Source organism: Glycine max, chromosome 16 (assembly GCF_000004515.6).
Source record: "Glycine max cultivar Williams 82 chromosome 16, Glycine_max_v4.0, whole genome shotgun sequence".
Lineage (NCBI taxonomy): Eukaryota > Viridiplantae > Streptophyta > Magnoliopsida > Fabales > Fabaceae > Glycine > Glycine max.
This window is the reverse complement of record NC_038252.2, coordinates 2,309,601-2,327,354: the sequence shown is the minus strand read 5'-3', so window position 1 is coordinate 2,327,354 and position 17,754 is coordinate 2,309,601. Positions and strand designations below refer to the sequence as shown.

At 34.5% G+C, this 17,754-nt stretch overlaps 2 protein-coding genes across 2 annotated transcripts; both read right to left on the bottom strand.

Moving 5' to 3' along the window:
• Positions 1 to 776: 776 nt before the first annotated feature.
• On the bottom strand, positions 777 to 2,531 carry LOC100808163 (aspartyl protease family protein 2). Its single transcript, XM_014769214.3, has one exon. The coding sequence runs from the start codon at positions 2,465 to 2,467 to the stop codon at positions 1,037 to 1,039; it is 1,431 nt and encodes a 476-aa protein (XP_014624700.1). The 5' UTR covers positions 2,468 to 2,531; the 3' UTR covers positions 777 to 1,036.
• An 11,144-nt stretch (positions 2,532 to 13,675) lies between these two features.
• On the bottom strand, positions 13,676 to 16,836 carry LOC100804434 (transcription factor MTB1). Its single transcript, XM_014769272.3, has 2 exons — positions 16,630 to 16,836; positions 13,676 to 16,377 (listed from the first exon to the last, which is right to left on the bottom strand). Exon 2 carries the CDS (start codon positions 16,276 to 16,278, stop codon positions 14,422 to 14,424), a length of 1,857 nt encoding a protein of 618 aa, XP_014624758.1. The 5' UTR covers positions 16,279 to 16,377; positions 16,630 to 16,836; the 3' UTR covers positions 13,676 to 14,421.
• Positions 16,837 to 17,754: the final 918 nt, after the last annotated feature.

Sequence of the window (17,754 nt, the reverse complement as noted above, 5' to 3'; positions counted from 1 at the left end):
GCTATAATATTGCGAATAATAATTTATAAGCAATATATTTTATGCATTTTTCTTTGGCTAAGATCTAGTGTAATATTTTATACATACAAATACTTTATTATAATTTAATAAAAATCACAATTTACAATTGTTATTATTCTTCAGCTTATTCTCAAAAAAGTAGTGATACTTGATTACTTGTACACGTAAATATTTTAAACATTTCATTAATACTCTTAATATATTTTTTTTCTTATCACATAAAATATTTAAATGTTAGTATATTGAGTGTCTATTCAATATTTTTCTTCTGAAAATATAGAATTCCTTCCGGAAAAATTAATCAAAAGATGACCTCCGTGATTAGCGATCCACGCGTCCACCTTATCATTCGTTTCTTAGATATTCTTTCAATTATTTTTTACACTTTTCCCCCCACTACATTAATAAGATCTCAGATCCCATCTTATGCCATCTCAGACCCTTTCTACATTAGTAAGATAACATGGTGACATAATTTAACGCTTTTACACTATGAGAATCAAACTCTTTTTACAAGAATTTGATTAAAACATAATCAAAGTGTAAAACATTTTAACACAATCAATCAAATTCGGATCATAATATCATTAATTGTTAACATTATGTTACTTATATAGTAGTATTTTTTAAAGAAAAAAAATGGAAAAATGATAATAAAAAAAACAAATTTCCTCGGAGCAATTGGTTACAATGGTTATACTCACACAGGTGAGGTGTTGGACGCATTGCTGCAGCCTAACCAAAACAAAAACAAAAAATACAAAGCTTAATTTATAATACAAATTGATATTTACTCAAACAAGAATGTTTTCCAGACTCTAATAGTAATTTTAGAGTACATCTAGTAGTAGTAATTTGAAGCATTTATTAACGAGCTATAACCACCCCTTACTGTAGCATTTCATTAGGTAATATGATAAAAACATCAACATTAAAATATTAATCTTCTTCTCTAATCTTAAATAATTTCGCATGATTAAAAAAAGAAAAAGGTGAAAGACTTGTTTGGTTCCCATCACGCGCACCCTCTCGGGGCAAACCCGACCCGAGAACCCGCCAAATCGAACACAACCCGAAACCCTTGCTGCTGAATGTTCCCAACAATAGACAACCCACTCATCGTTCCGGCGAACGCAAAACAAAAAGTCCCGTCATTATCCACCGGAATGAGATAATTCGACGCCGGCAGTGACACGTCAGCACCCCGAAAATGCAGTACCACGGTCGGAACCTTAACCTCCGACAGCCCCGAAAGATCATAGCACGTGTCAAAAAGCGAAAACTCAGACGCGCGCTTCAAATGTGAAGCCCCGACCCGAAACGCGTCTCTTAACGCCACATAACCAGGGCGCGTGAGGCGCGTGACGGAAGTCCCTGAGTCAATTATAACACCCCCGTTCCCGGTGGAGTCGAGCCGAAAAAGTGAAGCCGAAATCCCCCGAACCGGCGCGCCGCCAACACTAAACCCGAGAAGCTCAACATAATAAAACGTATCAAGCTTAGGGTTTTTAACCAAAGGAGTGAACCGGGCGGTTCGAGAGACAGCCGAGTCGCCGAACACAACGGAAGACGGTTTAGCGGAAGCGGTTCGGTCTGTTAAACAGTAAGAGAATTTGTTATTGAACCGGGTTCCGGTCTGGGTAGGAAACGACAACCCGCCGCGACCTAGGCCCAACAAACCTGCGGCGCCCACGAAAAGTCCCTCGTTGTCGTGACCGCATCCGAGGGCCACGCGCGGGACTTCGGCGCGTCGGAACGTGAGAGTTTCTATTGAGAAATCTCCGACAGTGAAAGAACCGTCTCCGTAGGAAACCTGGTACTGGCAAAGGTTGTTTTTTGTATTGCATCCCGGTGAGTCGAGGCGGCGGCAGAGAGGGGAGGAGCAGGGGATTCCGGCGAAGGTTTTCGATTTTGATGGGTCAAAGATTTGGTCGGTTTGGGAGTAGCATTTGGTGCAGGGCTTGCATTGGAGCCAAACGACGTCGCTTCCCGTGTCGAGGACAATGTAGAGGTACTTCGGAGGGGTTCCCACGCCGAGGCGCGTGAAGTACTCGCCGCTTCCCTGTGAGAGACCCGAAACTACGGAGCTGCTGAAACCCGACCCGGTATTAGTGGGTCGGGTTTGATTTGTGGCTGCGGCTAAGGAGTTTAGTGTTTTGACTCTTGCGCCGTCGCGTAGGAGTCTTAGGTGGAAGAGTTGGGAAGGGGTTTTGTTGGGGGAGAGTGCGTCTATGTGGTTGAGGTGAACCGAAAGGGAGAAGGGGTCGGGTTCCGGGTCGGATCCTGATATGGTTGATTCGGGCCAGGAGAGTGTGGGTGGGTTAGGGAGGGTGCGGAGGAGGAGGGTTTGGGTTTGGGAGTTATGTGGGGCAATGGAAGTGGCGGAGATGCAGAAGAAGAGGGTTAAGAAGGAAGAGAGAAAGGGGTACTTTAGTTTCTCTTCCATTTTTTGGAGGGAGTGAGTGTAGTGAGAGTGGGAAATGGGAGTATGGGACAAGTGTTGTTAGAAGGTGGGAAGGAATTATATAAGGAGCTGTGAGGTTTTTGAAGAGTGTTTCCCATTTGGTTATTTTTTTTTTAGGATTAAGTAACTTGGGTATTTCTTGTGATGATCACTTTGGTTGATAAATAGTTTGTCTTTTAAATACTACTGCTGTTTAAATTTTAGAGACTTAATTTACTTTCTACAAAAAAAATTGTATTTATTAAGAAAGATTAATTCATTAAATGGATCTTAATAGTTTAAAGAAATTAGTCTTTAATTTTTGGTTAAAGATATTCTATGTTCAAATAAAAATTTGGATATTTTCTATCAGTCAATTTTTTTTTAATAAATTCAGTCAATAATTAAATATTGATCTCGTACTTAGATTTATTTAAAAGATTACACCTTTTAACATATGTTTTTTCATGCATATAAAATTAAAGATTAAATTTCTTATGAGTGACCATATATTTAAGAAACTTAATTTTCTATCAATCATTTCATAATTATATTAGTTGTTTGAAGCATTTGTTAAAGCCTTTCTATCATACATTCTCACATATGTTTGCATGTCAAAGTAAAAGTTATTTCTTACATTTTTTTTTTATTTTGGTGTAAAGCAACAAGTTTTAAACATGATTTGTGAAATTATTATTCTTGCAGTTTCTCATGTTCGTGTAAAATAGGCACATTCCAAGATTCAAAAGGCAGCACAAACAGTCTCATTATTCCCTATTTTCTACTTCCATTTTACGGTTTCTATTAATTTAACTGTTGTAGGAAATTATGAATTTACCGGTATAAGGAATAAAAATTCAGAAATTGGCATGCAAGACTAACTATAGTAATTACACCACTTTGCTTTTATGCGTGGTTTGGTGAAACTTTGGCTTGTACTTCTGAAAAGTGCTGTTAGTAAGAATGGAGAAATTTTTCTTATGGTGATAAGAATGAAGAACTTCCTGAACGTGAGTATATTTGTTTATTTCAGATAATTAAAACTAGTAACTTTTTTCTGTAAAATTTAAAAAAAGAATACCGTTTAATACGTGTTAAATACTCCATTTTAAAATAAATTAAGAGAAAATAAATTATACACTAATATAAATTTATAATATTATTCCATCACAACTTATTATATATAATAAGATGATTAATTTTTGTAATAATTACTTTAAAATTATTTTATATTATGCATGCATCCGTATTTAAATTCATAAATTAATTCATTTTCACACTCAATTCTTCTTATTAATCCGGGCGTAGTAATTGCCGTGGACCACTATTGTTTCCAATTGGATTATCTTCGTTGTCCTTAAAGGATGTACGTACCGATGTGAATGTTTTGAACATTTGCATATTTTTGTAAGGCTGATGATGCGGTGCACAAAAGGTTTTAGAATAAAACATCGCGTCAACGAGAGAATGTGGAATATGGAATATAATATCTTAACAATAACACCCTTGTGAATCCTAGGAGAAAATTTGCATTCTGCATAAAGTGAAATGCTCCTTCGTCATAATTAATGTCATCATTTTTTTTATATAGTGAAGTTACGCAAAAAAGAAGTTATAAACTTTCTGTAATTCTTGGTATGTTATTGGGAAGAAGCACTCTCAAAGTTTAATGATGAGGAGTGAGGAGATTGAAAAGTTTAAGACAATGTAATTCTTGAAAAATGTTGTTAATGGGGAAACCTTACTTTATAAACGCGTGTGCATTTGTTTATTTTAAATAAGGCAAATGATAAGTTTTCAATGTATTAATTAAGAAATTAAAAGAAGAAATATTTTGGTTGAATTATGTAAAATTACATTGCACGAAACTTTTTTCTTTTAGCTTATTCAATAATCTTTTTTCAAAGGACATTGATTAGAAAGACCTTTAAATAATAATAGCAATTTTTTCAGCAAGACTTGAAAGATGTTTTGATATGTGCTAAATACACCTTATATAAAATGAAATGTTGACTTGAAGAGATGGTGATCCGGCCAGAAATTCGATCTAGGGAGGCAGATCTAGAGCTGGTTCTTGAAGGTGTTCTCCAATGATGAATGGAAATCGTTTGTGCTTGCAACGAACGACTCTGATGCTCAAGTAACGAACGACTCTGATACTCAAGTAAATATGAATCTCAAATAGAGTGATATAATTGATTAGAGTTGGTTACATACCATAATCTTATGTTTTTTATACACACACTGAGACAGGAAAATTAGTTATCCAACTGTCATTGCTTTCCTTCCTGTGGGTCACATGTAAAGCTTGAGTCTCTCTTTATTCATGTCGGGGAAAAGTCACCCCTGAATTGAGTCCTGCATTTTATTTCGAATAGCATAGTTCCCAGGTGTTAATCGGAGCTTCTCAGTGGTTGTGATTAGAGTGACATCTGGTCTACTTGTTATTGGGTTAATTCCAGAACATGAACTAATTCCATTTCCACACCCAATTCTTAGTCTCACTGCACTAATTGGCGTGGGCCACATTGGCTTCCAAATTGATTATCTCCTTGTCCTTTATATTAATGTAAGAAGGATTTGAATGTTTTGAACGTTTACATATTGTATGGCGGATGATGCCGTGCAGAAAATGAAGACATTACTTCAGTATGGGATATAATAACTTATCAAACTGAAATGTTATTTCGTGATAATTAATATCATCAAGGTTTTTTTCTGAGTGAAGTCACTTCCTTGTTGTCTAAGCAGAAACCTCATAAACTTTTTGTAATACTCATTTGCATCATTTTCTCCTCATATCAACCTTGGGTTTGTTTTTGAGAAAAATAAAAGAAGGAAATAACTAGATTTAGTTTTGATTGAGGAAACTAAACAAATATAAGCAGCCTTTCATTTGTGACATGTGATTTTGAACTATTATCCGATGTTATACTTTGATTCCGTTATATAAGAATTGAACTAGGTAGGAAAGAAGTAGAAAAGGATAAAAATAAAAGTGGATTTTATTTTAGGGAAAGCCAATATGGACACCAGGAAGCCAACTGAAAAATATATGCATATATCTATGACTAAATAATATATAAATTTGATCTTTGTTATATATATAAAAAAATAATATTTGATCTAGTAGCTACTAGCTCCATTAGTAGTTTTAAGCATTTTAGGGAAAGCACGCGCAAGCTGCCAAAAGGTGGTTCTCAGTTCTCACTATACGAATTTTTGGTCATGCCAGAAAGATGCGTTAAAATAAGAAAAAGAATAACATAAAGGCCCCATCATTCTCTTTTTCTTTTTCTTTTTTTTAAATAGCACTACTTAATCATTCCCCATTTCAGTTTTCAGGGCATGGGTTGTACTTAACTTTGGCAGCACGGGTCTCCAAGGCTGTGCTGTGACACTATATACTATAAGTTTATGCTACAGCATAAAAATGTATCTAATGAAAATACAAACAAATTAGATAATGCGTGTGGCTGCAAATGTTTATAGCATTGTATTTGTATTCACACAATTATTAGACCCTTTGGAATATATATGACTGCAATTGAAGAAGCGTGCAATCGTTCTGCTTCATACAGTCTGTGAAACAGATAAATGCATCGTGATGATATGGTAGATAGTGATTCAGTACTGTGCACTTTTTACAGATGATCGTTCAAGCATTGAAATTAACCATGGCCAAGGCCAACCACAAAAAAACAAGTCAGAAACAGAATTGGTGTTATCATAAGAGCTATTTGAGATTTCTCATTTGACATTTAATTAATCGTTTTTCTATCAGTCGACTCATTTTGGAATGAATGATAACTTTAATTATGATTTCATATATAAATAAAAAATATTTAATCTCAAACTTTGATTAAAAAACTTAAATGTCAAATAATAAGTTGTGAAAATATATATTTATAGCACGTCAGACACCTTAGTCAGTACGGCATAAAAGTAAAAATTAACAAATGTAAAAAAATTACAAATCAATTTTATTAGAGAAACTGATTTATATATTAAAAAAATCATCCTTATTATTTATTACCCCCATACCAGACTTTAAAAGTAGAGAAGCAAATAATTTCGTATCCTAGTCCACTGACGAAATAGAAAATGAAAATTATTTTGGCATGTAATCAATGTGAAGGACAATAAAGTTATTGTTGTAATATATATTTTCAACCATAATATAGTTGACAGTTAAATTATAAGATAAATTCTTAACGTGCACGATCTATATTCCATTTAAAATTGTATTTTCAAATATTAAATAAAGTGTTTATGATATGAGAGTGAATTTAATAAGTTGGCATCAACCAAAGTCTAAGAGTATCTTTGTCTTCATAAGATTAAACATAGGTTTGAGATCTTCATCATATAGGATGAGTCTTTGTGAAAAAATTCTAAAAATTTATTATTATAGTGAAAAATATTGAAAGAGATCTAGGTAATATTGTGAGATTAACCAAAAAGTGTCTTAAGATTTTAAAATGAAATATAATATTAAAGATATTTTTATAGACTTTTTGTACATGATTATTAATGTTAAATTAAATTATCCATCATGTTATCTTTTCCCTCTCCCCAAACACACATATATATTAAATTCACTCTACTCTTTCAATCTGTGTATATCATTAAATAAATAAGATACATACAAATAGAGTTACTTATGTATGTCATCATTTTTATTTTTTCCCTCCAAATTCATACACCCTTGTTACATGCTATTAGGAATTAAGCTAAAAGGTAATTGCCGGTGTACTAACGAACTACCATTGGATCAAGAAGCTAAAGAGAAGATAAAAATACGACTCATGTATTTATTTTCATGTTCATTATGCAATACATAATCCTACACTAAATAGCTGTCTACAAGGAATAACAATCTGACATCATCTTGTCATAAGGAATTAAAACAAAAACAAATAAAATGTATTGTAAAATTTTTCAGCCCATTCAATAAAAAAATAAAAACCTTTAAGTTTTGGCAAATGTTATATCTGCTCACTCCATTTCTTTCTAAGTATACTTTCCTCCCTTATTTTAATTTGATCATGACTTAAATGATCATTTTCAAATACTATTTTCTCTCTCACACTTTCGCATACTCTCTCTCCCATGATAGTACACTCCTTTCAATTCAACAAAACACCCCTCTCCTTTTTTATTTATTAGAATAGTTCCTTTCTTTCACTTTTTTCTATCACCTTCTATTCATAATCGTGCACGCTCTTCCTTGCTTGGTTTCTTTGTCTAAGATTAATTTTTTTCATCATCAAGCTCTCAAACATGACATGGTTGCACTCCTTTTTTGTGATTTATGTATAATTAAAAGAAATAAAATTTTAAAAGAAAGAAAATTAAAAATTAAATTCGATACATAATCTTTTGAAATTAAATGAGTATATTTTTAAATTCTAGAAAATAGTTTCTAGAATACTATTGTTTACATCTTGTATTCTTGAAAGTAATTTTCAGAATACAAAATATAAACAGTATTCTAAAAATTACTTTCGCGCGAGAGCTTTATTTTTTCTATTATGGAAAGTAATTTTTGGAGTTCTGCTTTAGACTTTGCATTCTAAAAATTACTTTCTAGAACCAAAAGAAAAATTAAAATAGGATTCTAGAAACTATTTTCTGGAATAATGATATAAGGATATTCTTATAAAAAGTATTTATGACAGTAAAAAATTTAAATAAAAATTAATGAAAATGTACTTAGAGAAAAGGGAGTGGATATAGTATTTGCCATAACTCTTTATTTTTTAGAACATTTTGGGCCTAATTGAGCCCAACTAATTCCGTCACATATCCATCCATTTTGTAGTATGCGTTCACTATGCTCAACCGGGGAGAAACAAACATGGCTTACAAGACCTGTATAAAATCATAAAACTTATGCATATCAGCTTATGAACGAATTATTAGAAGGATTTTATAAAAAGATAAGTACATAAGTTAAAATTAACTTATGGAAAAAAATTAATTCATCGTATTTTTTTTTCCTATAAATATTTATAGAGAAACTGTATTCCAATGGAACTTTAGTAAGAGATCCTCTTATTTAAAGTCTAAGGTTGTCTTGGACTTGGAGTTTAATTCCACTTGACAGATCAAGGTTTAAATTTTTTCTAAGAAAAGTGCCTCAAACATGGTTGTTTCCATTGAAGATACCTGTGAAAAATAAAAAATAAAAACAAACTACTACCTCATTTACTATTAAAATATAAGAAGAGATATAAGATTGGTTGGATTGTAAAAAAAAAGTCACAAATTTGATCTATCGACTAACAAAAAATTAATCATTAACATTTGACGATAAAAAAAGTTAATATACAAGAGACTCAACTACTCTGGTTGAAATCAGTGTTGTTAATAACACAATTTTATATTGAATGAATCATGACAGGGTACAATGCATCTCTAATATTCTCTCTCGGCTTAACCAGTGGATTTTGGGTTGGATATTTACCTTTTCCTTCATTATTATTACAAATAAATAAATAACATATATCTTGAGCCATCTTGCAAAGATTTTATTTTCAGGATCATTTTATGCGATTCGTTCTACTGTGCAAGTGCTTTCTCATTGATTCTCCCTTAGTAGAACCAAATTTTAAACATATTATTGATCTACAATTGTTAGTGAAGCTCTATCTTGTTCTTCTTCTGTATTCAGATAAAACTAAAGTTGGGGATTGAAAGTTAGGTGAGGGTCAAAAGATAGACAAAGAATTAATAGGAAGAGTTCATCAGGTGTTCATTTGCGAGGAAGAAACTATGAAACATACCCAATAGAAGTCAAGCAGAGAAACGAAAACGAATTATCAAAGATTTTTCTGCTTAACTTTGATATTAAGTACATAAACGTTTTTGGTAGCATCATGAAAACTATCGTGAAGACCATCGTGTGTATTTATGTTCCACCTTTCTTTGGAGATGTTCCTCTTGATCTATGCCTCCAACAAAATTAAATGCTAATGCAAAAATTTAATGTTGATAATTGCTATACAATATTGTTCAACTAACTTTTCAGGCTTGATTTGTGAAATTTCCCTTTTTATAATCTAATAAATTTTAGCTCTCTTTTCATATTGGCAACAAATTTAGCTTTCTCGCGCCTTATATTTTACTTAAATATAAATATAAATGGGAAGCAACATTCTTAAGGCCCATAGAAAATTTATGACTTTTTAGGATATTGATTAAAAAACTAAAAAAAATATTTATTGTAGAAAGTGAGAGTGTAAAACAATTTATAAACAATAGATTTATGTGTAACCTAATAATTTTTTTTGTAGTTTCTTAATCAATATCTCAATGACACTAATTAATATTTTTCAATTTGTTCCAATATACAGATGACACAATATTTGACAGTGACGCAATACTTGATAATGTGGTCATCACCAAATCAATCTTAAGGTGTTTTTGAATTAGTCTCCGATTTAAAAAGTTAATTTTCACAAGAGTAGATTTGGAGACTTGAGATTGCATAGGGAGTTGTTGGAGAGATATGCATCATATTTGAATTGTAAAATCTTATAATTCTCATTCGTCTACTTGGGAATACCGGTGCTAATGTAAGGAAGAAGGTGATGTGGGATCCATCATTGCAAAGTTCAAGAAGAAACTTGCCTCTTACAAGCATTAACATCTCTCGTTTGCCGGGAAGAATTTGTTTGACCAATTCAGTACTTATTTCTTTACCCTTTTTTTTTTCTTTTTTCTAAGGTTCCGATAGGTGTAGCTAATACTGTGAGGGGCTTGCAAAGGAAATTTTTGTGGGCGTGTGAGGAGGGAAGAGAGAAATATCTTGGGTGAGTTGGAAGACAATTTGTGCTCCTATAAATCATGGTGGCTGGGGGGTGAGGGATATTGTTGTGTTCCATGAGGCACTTATAGCAAAATGAAAGTGGAATCTTTTTCACGATAGGGTGTCTTTATGGGTGAGAGTTTTAGAATCCAAGTATGAGGGAAATGTTAGTTTGAGTGGGGAAGAGTTGAAGTCGCATGAATCTCTTAGGTGGAGAGATTTGAAGCTAGTATGTGGTGGGAGGAGTGACGGGTATGTTGGAATGGAGAATAGGGAGTAGTAGACACACTAGATTTTGGGAAGATTGTTGGGTGGGAGGTGAGTGTCTTCAAAATAAATTTCCTCGATTATTCATCAATTGGGAGCGAAAAGGAGAATTAGTGAGAGATATGGGTAGTTGGAGTCTTGAGGGGTGGAGGTGAGAGTTTAAGTGGAGAAGAGAGTGGTTTGATTGGGAGTTGAGTGTGGTGGAAGAGTTCCTCAATGTATTGGCAGAGTGGTTTGATTGGGAGTTGAGTGTGGTGGAAGAGTTCCTCAATGTATTGGCAAATGCCAATATTGCTAATCAAGGGGAAGATCATTGGCTTTGGTTAGAAGATTCATCTTCAATGGACTCGGTCAAATCCACATATACGGCTTTGTATGACTTGAGAGTTGGTTCTAATGAGATTAACATTTTCAAAAGTCTTTGGCAAATTAAAATCCCTCATAAGGTAGCCTTCCTTCTTTGGAGGGTATTTTATGATAGGATTCCAACTAAAAGTAATCTCATTAGAAGAGGTATTATTATTGATGGAGGAGACACCTTGTGTATCTTTTATCATGAGATGCTGGAAGATACAACACATTTATTGTTCTCTTGTAGAGTTATTCATTTAATATGGAAAAGGTGGTTCGAAATTTTCGATATCAACTCAACTCTACCTAGGTCGGCTCAGGAGCATTTCTGGCAATGTGGTCATGGTTTACAGGGTAATTGGTGGCAAACGGGTTGGAGTGCAATTGTGTGGGCCATTTGGCAGCAAAGAAATGCAATGCTTTTTGAAAGAAGGAACTTTGAGGTTGAACAAATTTGGCTGAGAATTATGTTTACGATGTAGTCTTGGATGAAGAAATATTGTAAAGACTTCAATTATTCGTTTGTGCAGTGGCAAGTGAACCCAGTTGTGTGCTTAATGTCTCCATAATCTTATTCGTTTGTGCAGTGGCAAGTGAACCCAGTTGTGCTTAAACCAACTAAAAACACTAAATGATCATGTTGTGGGGAAAATATAATACGCACATGTACATGTACAATTTTATTTTTAACTCCAAAATGTGTGTTAAATCAATAACTAGACACAATTAAAAGGTGATGTGTATGATAAGCTCAATTGTCAACATTAATGGGTAATAATGTGTGTCCATTCCTTTAATCATATCTATTTGGAATATTGGCGCTTGATTTGTTCATTGCTTGACCACCACACCACATGGCATTATTCATTCTTGACCCTTGTGTTGTATCAGACGAACGAATGAGTCCCCACATCTCACCCTTGTAATGGACTTTCGCTACCTCCTTAGGGCAAGTGTCTTGATCTTCTTTTTTTTAATGAAATATCAAAACTATGTGCCTTTATCATCTAGATAGAATAGAATATGGATCTTACAATATGAATAGAGGATTTTCACCAAATCAAGATGAAAAGAGTATTTGGGCAGGAAAAGCTGAAAACTTGAAACATGACGTTCTATGTCGTGCTTTTTTTGTCACCTAATATTGATCACATTTTGTCAGTTCTTACAGTACATGAAATTCATGTTTGGGCGCATGTCCTTATTGACTTGTTCCCGGGACCAATTTCTAATTCTCTTTTTCTTTTTGGACTTTTGCCCCTATAATGTCCCAAAAATACTTTAATAAAGCCTAAACTATAACACCACCTAAAAATTGTAATTATAAATCATAGGAAAATTGCTTTTCTTGACGAAGCAAAACTAACAATCCGCTGCGCCATCTCTAGAAATGACCGTTTGACATGGAGGAAAAAAAAACTATCATACTACCTTTAAAACCTCTATCATATTTATGAATCTCAACCTAACAACAAAAATTTACACACAAAAAAAGTATCTTTGTGCATGCTTGATTTTCCATACAACTATCTCACCATCTCCCTTTCCATTTTCGTTTAGTTTTATTTCTCTGATACTTCCGAAAACGTTCTTGCCACGAAGTTGGAGATTATTATTCATACAAAAAAAAATTCCGGATTCAGGTTCAAATGTTCAATATGTGATAACATGCATTAAAAATCATATTATAATATGATTATTAGGCCTTACATGAATTGTGCTGTTGAGCACTAATAATTTTTTCAATAATTATAGCTTTACAATTTTTTTAGAAGTCGCTTTCAGTTTAAGACTTTGGAGGTAGCATTATTCCATATTCAAATTCTGCCAAGTAATAATTGTCACTGACCCAAAAAAATGATTAGCAATGAAAGTAAAAAAATACAAATATTGGTGGGCGATCTATAGCATTCAACTATAGGCAAGGAATCATACGCAAGAATTTCATGTAAAAATTGACACGACCTTGTTGGGGTTTCTCTCAGCATCAACGACAGCTTATGTCAGATATATAGACAACTTTAATGAATAGTCTCACACACACGCACACACTTTCTTTCCCTTTGCTTTTATTTTTCCCTTTCCAAAGTCCTACCTTTCACTCTCTTCCATAAGCAAACACATGCACCACATGATCCTTGTCATCGCAAAACTCATTGGATAAAAAGAACTTGGGCACGTGAACGATTTTATAACTCAATCAATGAAAATATCAAATGGGACACGAGTCACACGATGCTACACATTGAAGGACCACAGAAAAGAATAAATGCTACTATTATATTATTTTGTGTCAACTTTGCACAATGTACTTCTTTGTATTTAATGTTGTTGCATAATGAGACGTGTATTTTCATTTTTATTTTGTTTGTTGCCTAAGCTATATTTTTGGCCTCCTTTTTCAGCATCGTTTACTTTTCAAACCCAGGAACTTTTCTTCTGCTGCATGAGATATCTCAAACTCAAACTCGTTATGAAAATAACAAAGGAACTGACTACAATTTGAGGGCAGTACCCCTTTTCTTCCTTTTCATGGACAACAACCCTAGAATTCATTCACAGTACTGTGGTTAAAAATAAAACCAAGGATCTAACTAAGCAAAAGTTTGTTGGGGCCCCTTTATTTCCATTCATTTTCTAACTTGTGGAAAAGCCAGCCAAAGAAATCCACAACACAAACCATTCCCTTATATGCAAGCAGAAAGAAAAATAAATAAAGAACATGTTCAATAAATTCATTCAATTGCCCATGTGTCAGTATTAAAAATAAGAAACTTGCATTCCTATTTAAGGAAACTCTTCATTACACCAGCTGACACATTTTGACAAGAAACACATTTATAGTAGGAAATTATAGATGAATACACTGATTGTCATCTAACCATAGACTGTCATATATAGTAAGGTACTAAACTTTTATAATAAATACCTTAAAAGTCATGCCTAATTTGATTTTTGATGGATCAACAATATAAAATCTTTAAGCTGAAAATCCATACAAATTAAACTCACAAAAGATACTGTTTTTAGATAGGAAAGAAGTACCCTGACACTAACAAAGACGGTATCCTATACAAGAAAGGATTACAAATACGAAATTATCCTATAACTTATAACAACATTTTAATGAAGGGAGAAGATAACCCTATAAATGAGACAATGATAAAATCAGTGGACAATTAACTAATATTTCGCTGCACAAAACTTGTGTAGAATACAAAATACAAGAAAAGAAAAACAAAAGAAAGAAATTCGAAGCTATGAGCCTCTGACCAAGGTAAAATGGTACAATAGTTAAACTAAACAAAATAATTGACATTGCAGAAACAATATTGATCAACTGTATATTTATAGACAAACATAAATTGGCAGCCCTAGAGGGTTAATAGAAGTTATTATTCTAATTCTCTAGTTCCCACTGCTTTAGTTTTAGAATCTCTATGGTATAACAAAATTTCTGAAGATACATATTTGGCTCTTCTATATGTGTAAAGCCTATGGAGTATGTTGATTGCAATTCTCCAAATCATAGTGTTTGTATGAAGTTGGATTCTTTGGAAAACAATGCAATCAACTTATCCTTTGTTACTTGATCAGGTCCTTCGGATTTAACTACAAATGTATGGAAAACAGTATCGTTTGCAACAGTAAGTCTTGATTCAACAACACCAATTTCTGCCTCTTTGAAGGTTTGAATGACTTTTGAAACAGGATGAACATCGATAGGACAGCTCACCTTTACAATGACCCCATCCTGTGCAGCTTGCACGTCCATATCAGGAGCTCCGTTGTGATGATTTTTTTCTACTTCTGCATTGACATCCAATACTGGTCCATCCACACAAGTGCTTCCAAACCTCTCTCTCTCAAACTCCATGGTCTTGAGTTTTGCTTGAAGCTGGTTGATGTAAGCAATAGCATCTCCCAACAGCGATGCCTTATCCATCTTAGAGATGTTTGGAACAACGGCTCGCAGTGCATAGAATCGCTGGTTCAGCTTCTCCCGCCTTTGCCTCTCAGCCTCCACATGATTGAGGGGTTCCTCCCTTCCATTAGCCGGCTTCCTCCCCCGCTTCCTCGGCCTCCTGTCATCGGCAATACTCATTCTCTCCTCCTTGCACGACGCCTTAATATCAGAAATCTCAGACTCCGCAATGATTGATCTCTCAGAAGCCCTTGAAGTGGCTCTTGAGAAATCAAATTGCATCTGTACAGGCAGCTGTTGCTGCTGAAAGTTGTTATGCACAAAATCATTCTTCGCACTATTGGCAACATCCGGCAAAGCTCCAGAGCTGGCCAACCTAGGAGCAAGAATTTCAGGATGACCAAGCTGCCTCACAACTTCACCAGCCCCCCAACTAGAACCATGAACACCATTAGGAAAGCCAATACTATTTCCGTTGGGGGGATGACCTCCCCACGGCCATGGCCTCTCCTCCATTTTCCTCACAGCCAGTTTTTCTCTAAATTGAGTGGAACAATTCAAATCCTGCCCAAAAATCTTTGGAACACCAACTCCCTCTACCCTGTTATTACTGTGGCTGTTGTTATTCTTATTCTTATCCACAATTGCCAAACCACAAAAAAGAGCATTTGCACTCTCATTCCCATCTCTCTTTTCACTCACCAAATCCAATGGTGCAGTTGGCTTAACCTTGGGGAGGACCAAAGGTGCAGAAAACACAGATTTGACAGCCTGCAACAACTCAAAGCTCTCATCTACCGTCCTCACAGACCCCATCTCCACCACCCCCAAATCAGTAGGCACCAAAACAACAGTCTGAATCCCAGCAGATTTGGCCAAGAAAGACCTCACACAGTAATCAAAACCAGATTTGAACATATCCGAAATCCACAAATGTTTCCCAGAAGCAAAACACTTACCTGGACCCCCAAGCCCCCGGGGAAAAGAGAAATACATGGAAACAAGAAAGAACATTTCCGTGTCGGTAACACGGTCCAACCCAAAAGCATAAATATCCTCATCAGAACCCCCAAAAGTCATGTGCAGCTTCTGCAACACCCTCTTCCTCATCCTCTGCACCTTTTCATCATCAACAATTCTCACTTCTCCACCCTCTTCTCCATCCCTTGGCTCCCTACAACACCCATCTCCCCACCCCAAAATCCAATCGCCATACTTTGACTGCGAAATTTGCCAGTAGATGGCGTAGTTCCAACTGAAGTTCGACGCGTTCGGGCGCTCAACGAGACCCGACAGCTTGTTCTGCAGATTCTCCCCGCTCCCAAACGCCATTAACAGATTCTCGTTCGAAACCGAATTCGCCACCAAGTAATCGAACGCCTCTCGACCCAGAACCTCCACCACTGTCGCTTTCTCATCCTCATTCCACACCCCTCCCAACCCCACCTCAATCTTCATCCCCAAAACCCAACAAAATCTCTACTTTCGCAACACTCAAATCCAGAAAACCTTAGATCTTGCGAATTCCAACCTGGGTCTCCGGAAAATCACCGAAACCTAAAAAGGGGCCAAAAGTGTAACAACTGAAGACGAAAAAGGAATATTACCAGCAAACCAAAATGTTAAAGTAATCAAAAGCTCCGAGAAAAAACAAACACGTCTCAGTCTCACCAAATAATAATCAAAAGAAAAAGATAGAAAGGTTTCAGGGTTTGAACGTTTGAGAGAGAGAATGGGGTGTGAATGAAGAACAAGAACAATAAACAAAGAAAGAACAGTGCCGCTCACGTTCTCTAGTTTTGAACTTACTTCTTTTTTGTTTGTTGTAGCTTAAGTGCGAAGAATGAACCAACTATGGTTAAAATTTTACCAGAGTTACTTGGTTGGAACTTCAGAGGTAGTGCTTTCGCCTGTTAATCCTGCGAAACATTAAAATATTTATAAAAAAATAACTATTTTTTTCTATATAGTGTGTAAAATACGAATTTAAATTAGCATGTGTTGTAATAAATAAGCGAAACAAACTGGTGCTGCTGCTTGTATTATTTAGTGTGCAAGTATAAAAGGACAAGTTAACCTTCCAGTTTAAGGAATCATTATATGAAATTCGTGATACTCGTGCTGAACAGTGACACGCAATAACTCACATGTGACTCACAGTTATGAATATCGGAGTGGCTGAACTTCGTGTGTGCATGTTAAAGATGGGAATTGGTTTGGTTGGTTGTCAATTAGCAACACTATCTTACCAACAAAAACATCATAGCAGGAGTTTATTTCGTTTTACTAAATGAAAGCATCGAAACAAGGAAAACAAATATCCATATCTGGTTTTCAAATACCGCCAAAAATGCATACGCAACTTCTGCCAAAAAAAAATGTTTTTTATTTACCTTTTCGCAAAGTAAGATCAGTAAGTGTGTCATAAGATTCAAGGAAAATGACTTGACGACTCTGCTAGGTAGATCTGCGACTGGATTTTGTCTTTAAAATGTAGGGAGATTGACATGCAAAGGAAGTTTAATTTTAAACAAAAATAAGTTTTCTTGTAACATTGTTATTCTAAATCTCTTATTAATTGAATAATATTAAAAAAAACATATTTTTAAGGAAATAAATACATTTTATTTAATGATTACCTTATCAGATATTAAGAGAATCAATAAAAACATCCTTTAAGGAAATATAACATAATAGATCAATAAAACTAGATATGTAGTACTTTATTTATTTGTTTATTAATGATAAATTAATACAGTAGTATTTTATTTTATTAATTATTGTTTATATATAATGTGGTTTGTGGTGGTGTGGTCGCTGTGGAAAGTGAGGAATAAGAAGATTTTTTAAGGGAAGAATTTATCAGTCAAGACATTGTAGAATATGTAAAGATTCTAGCTGGGAAGTGGTTTAAAGGGAGAATGAGGAGTTTCA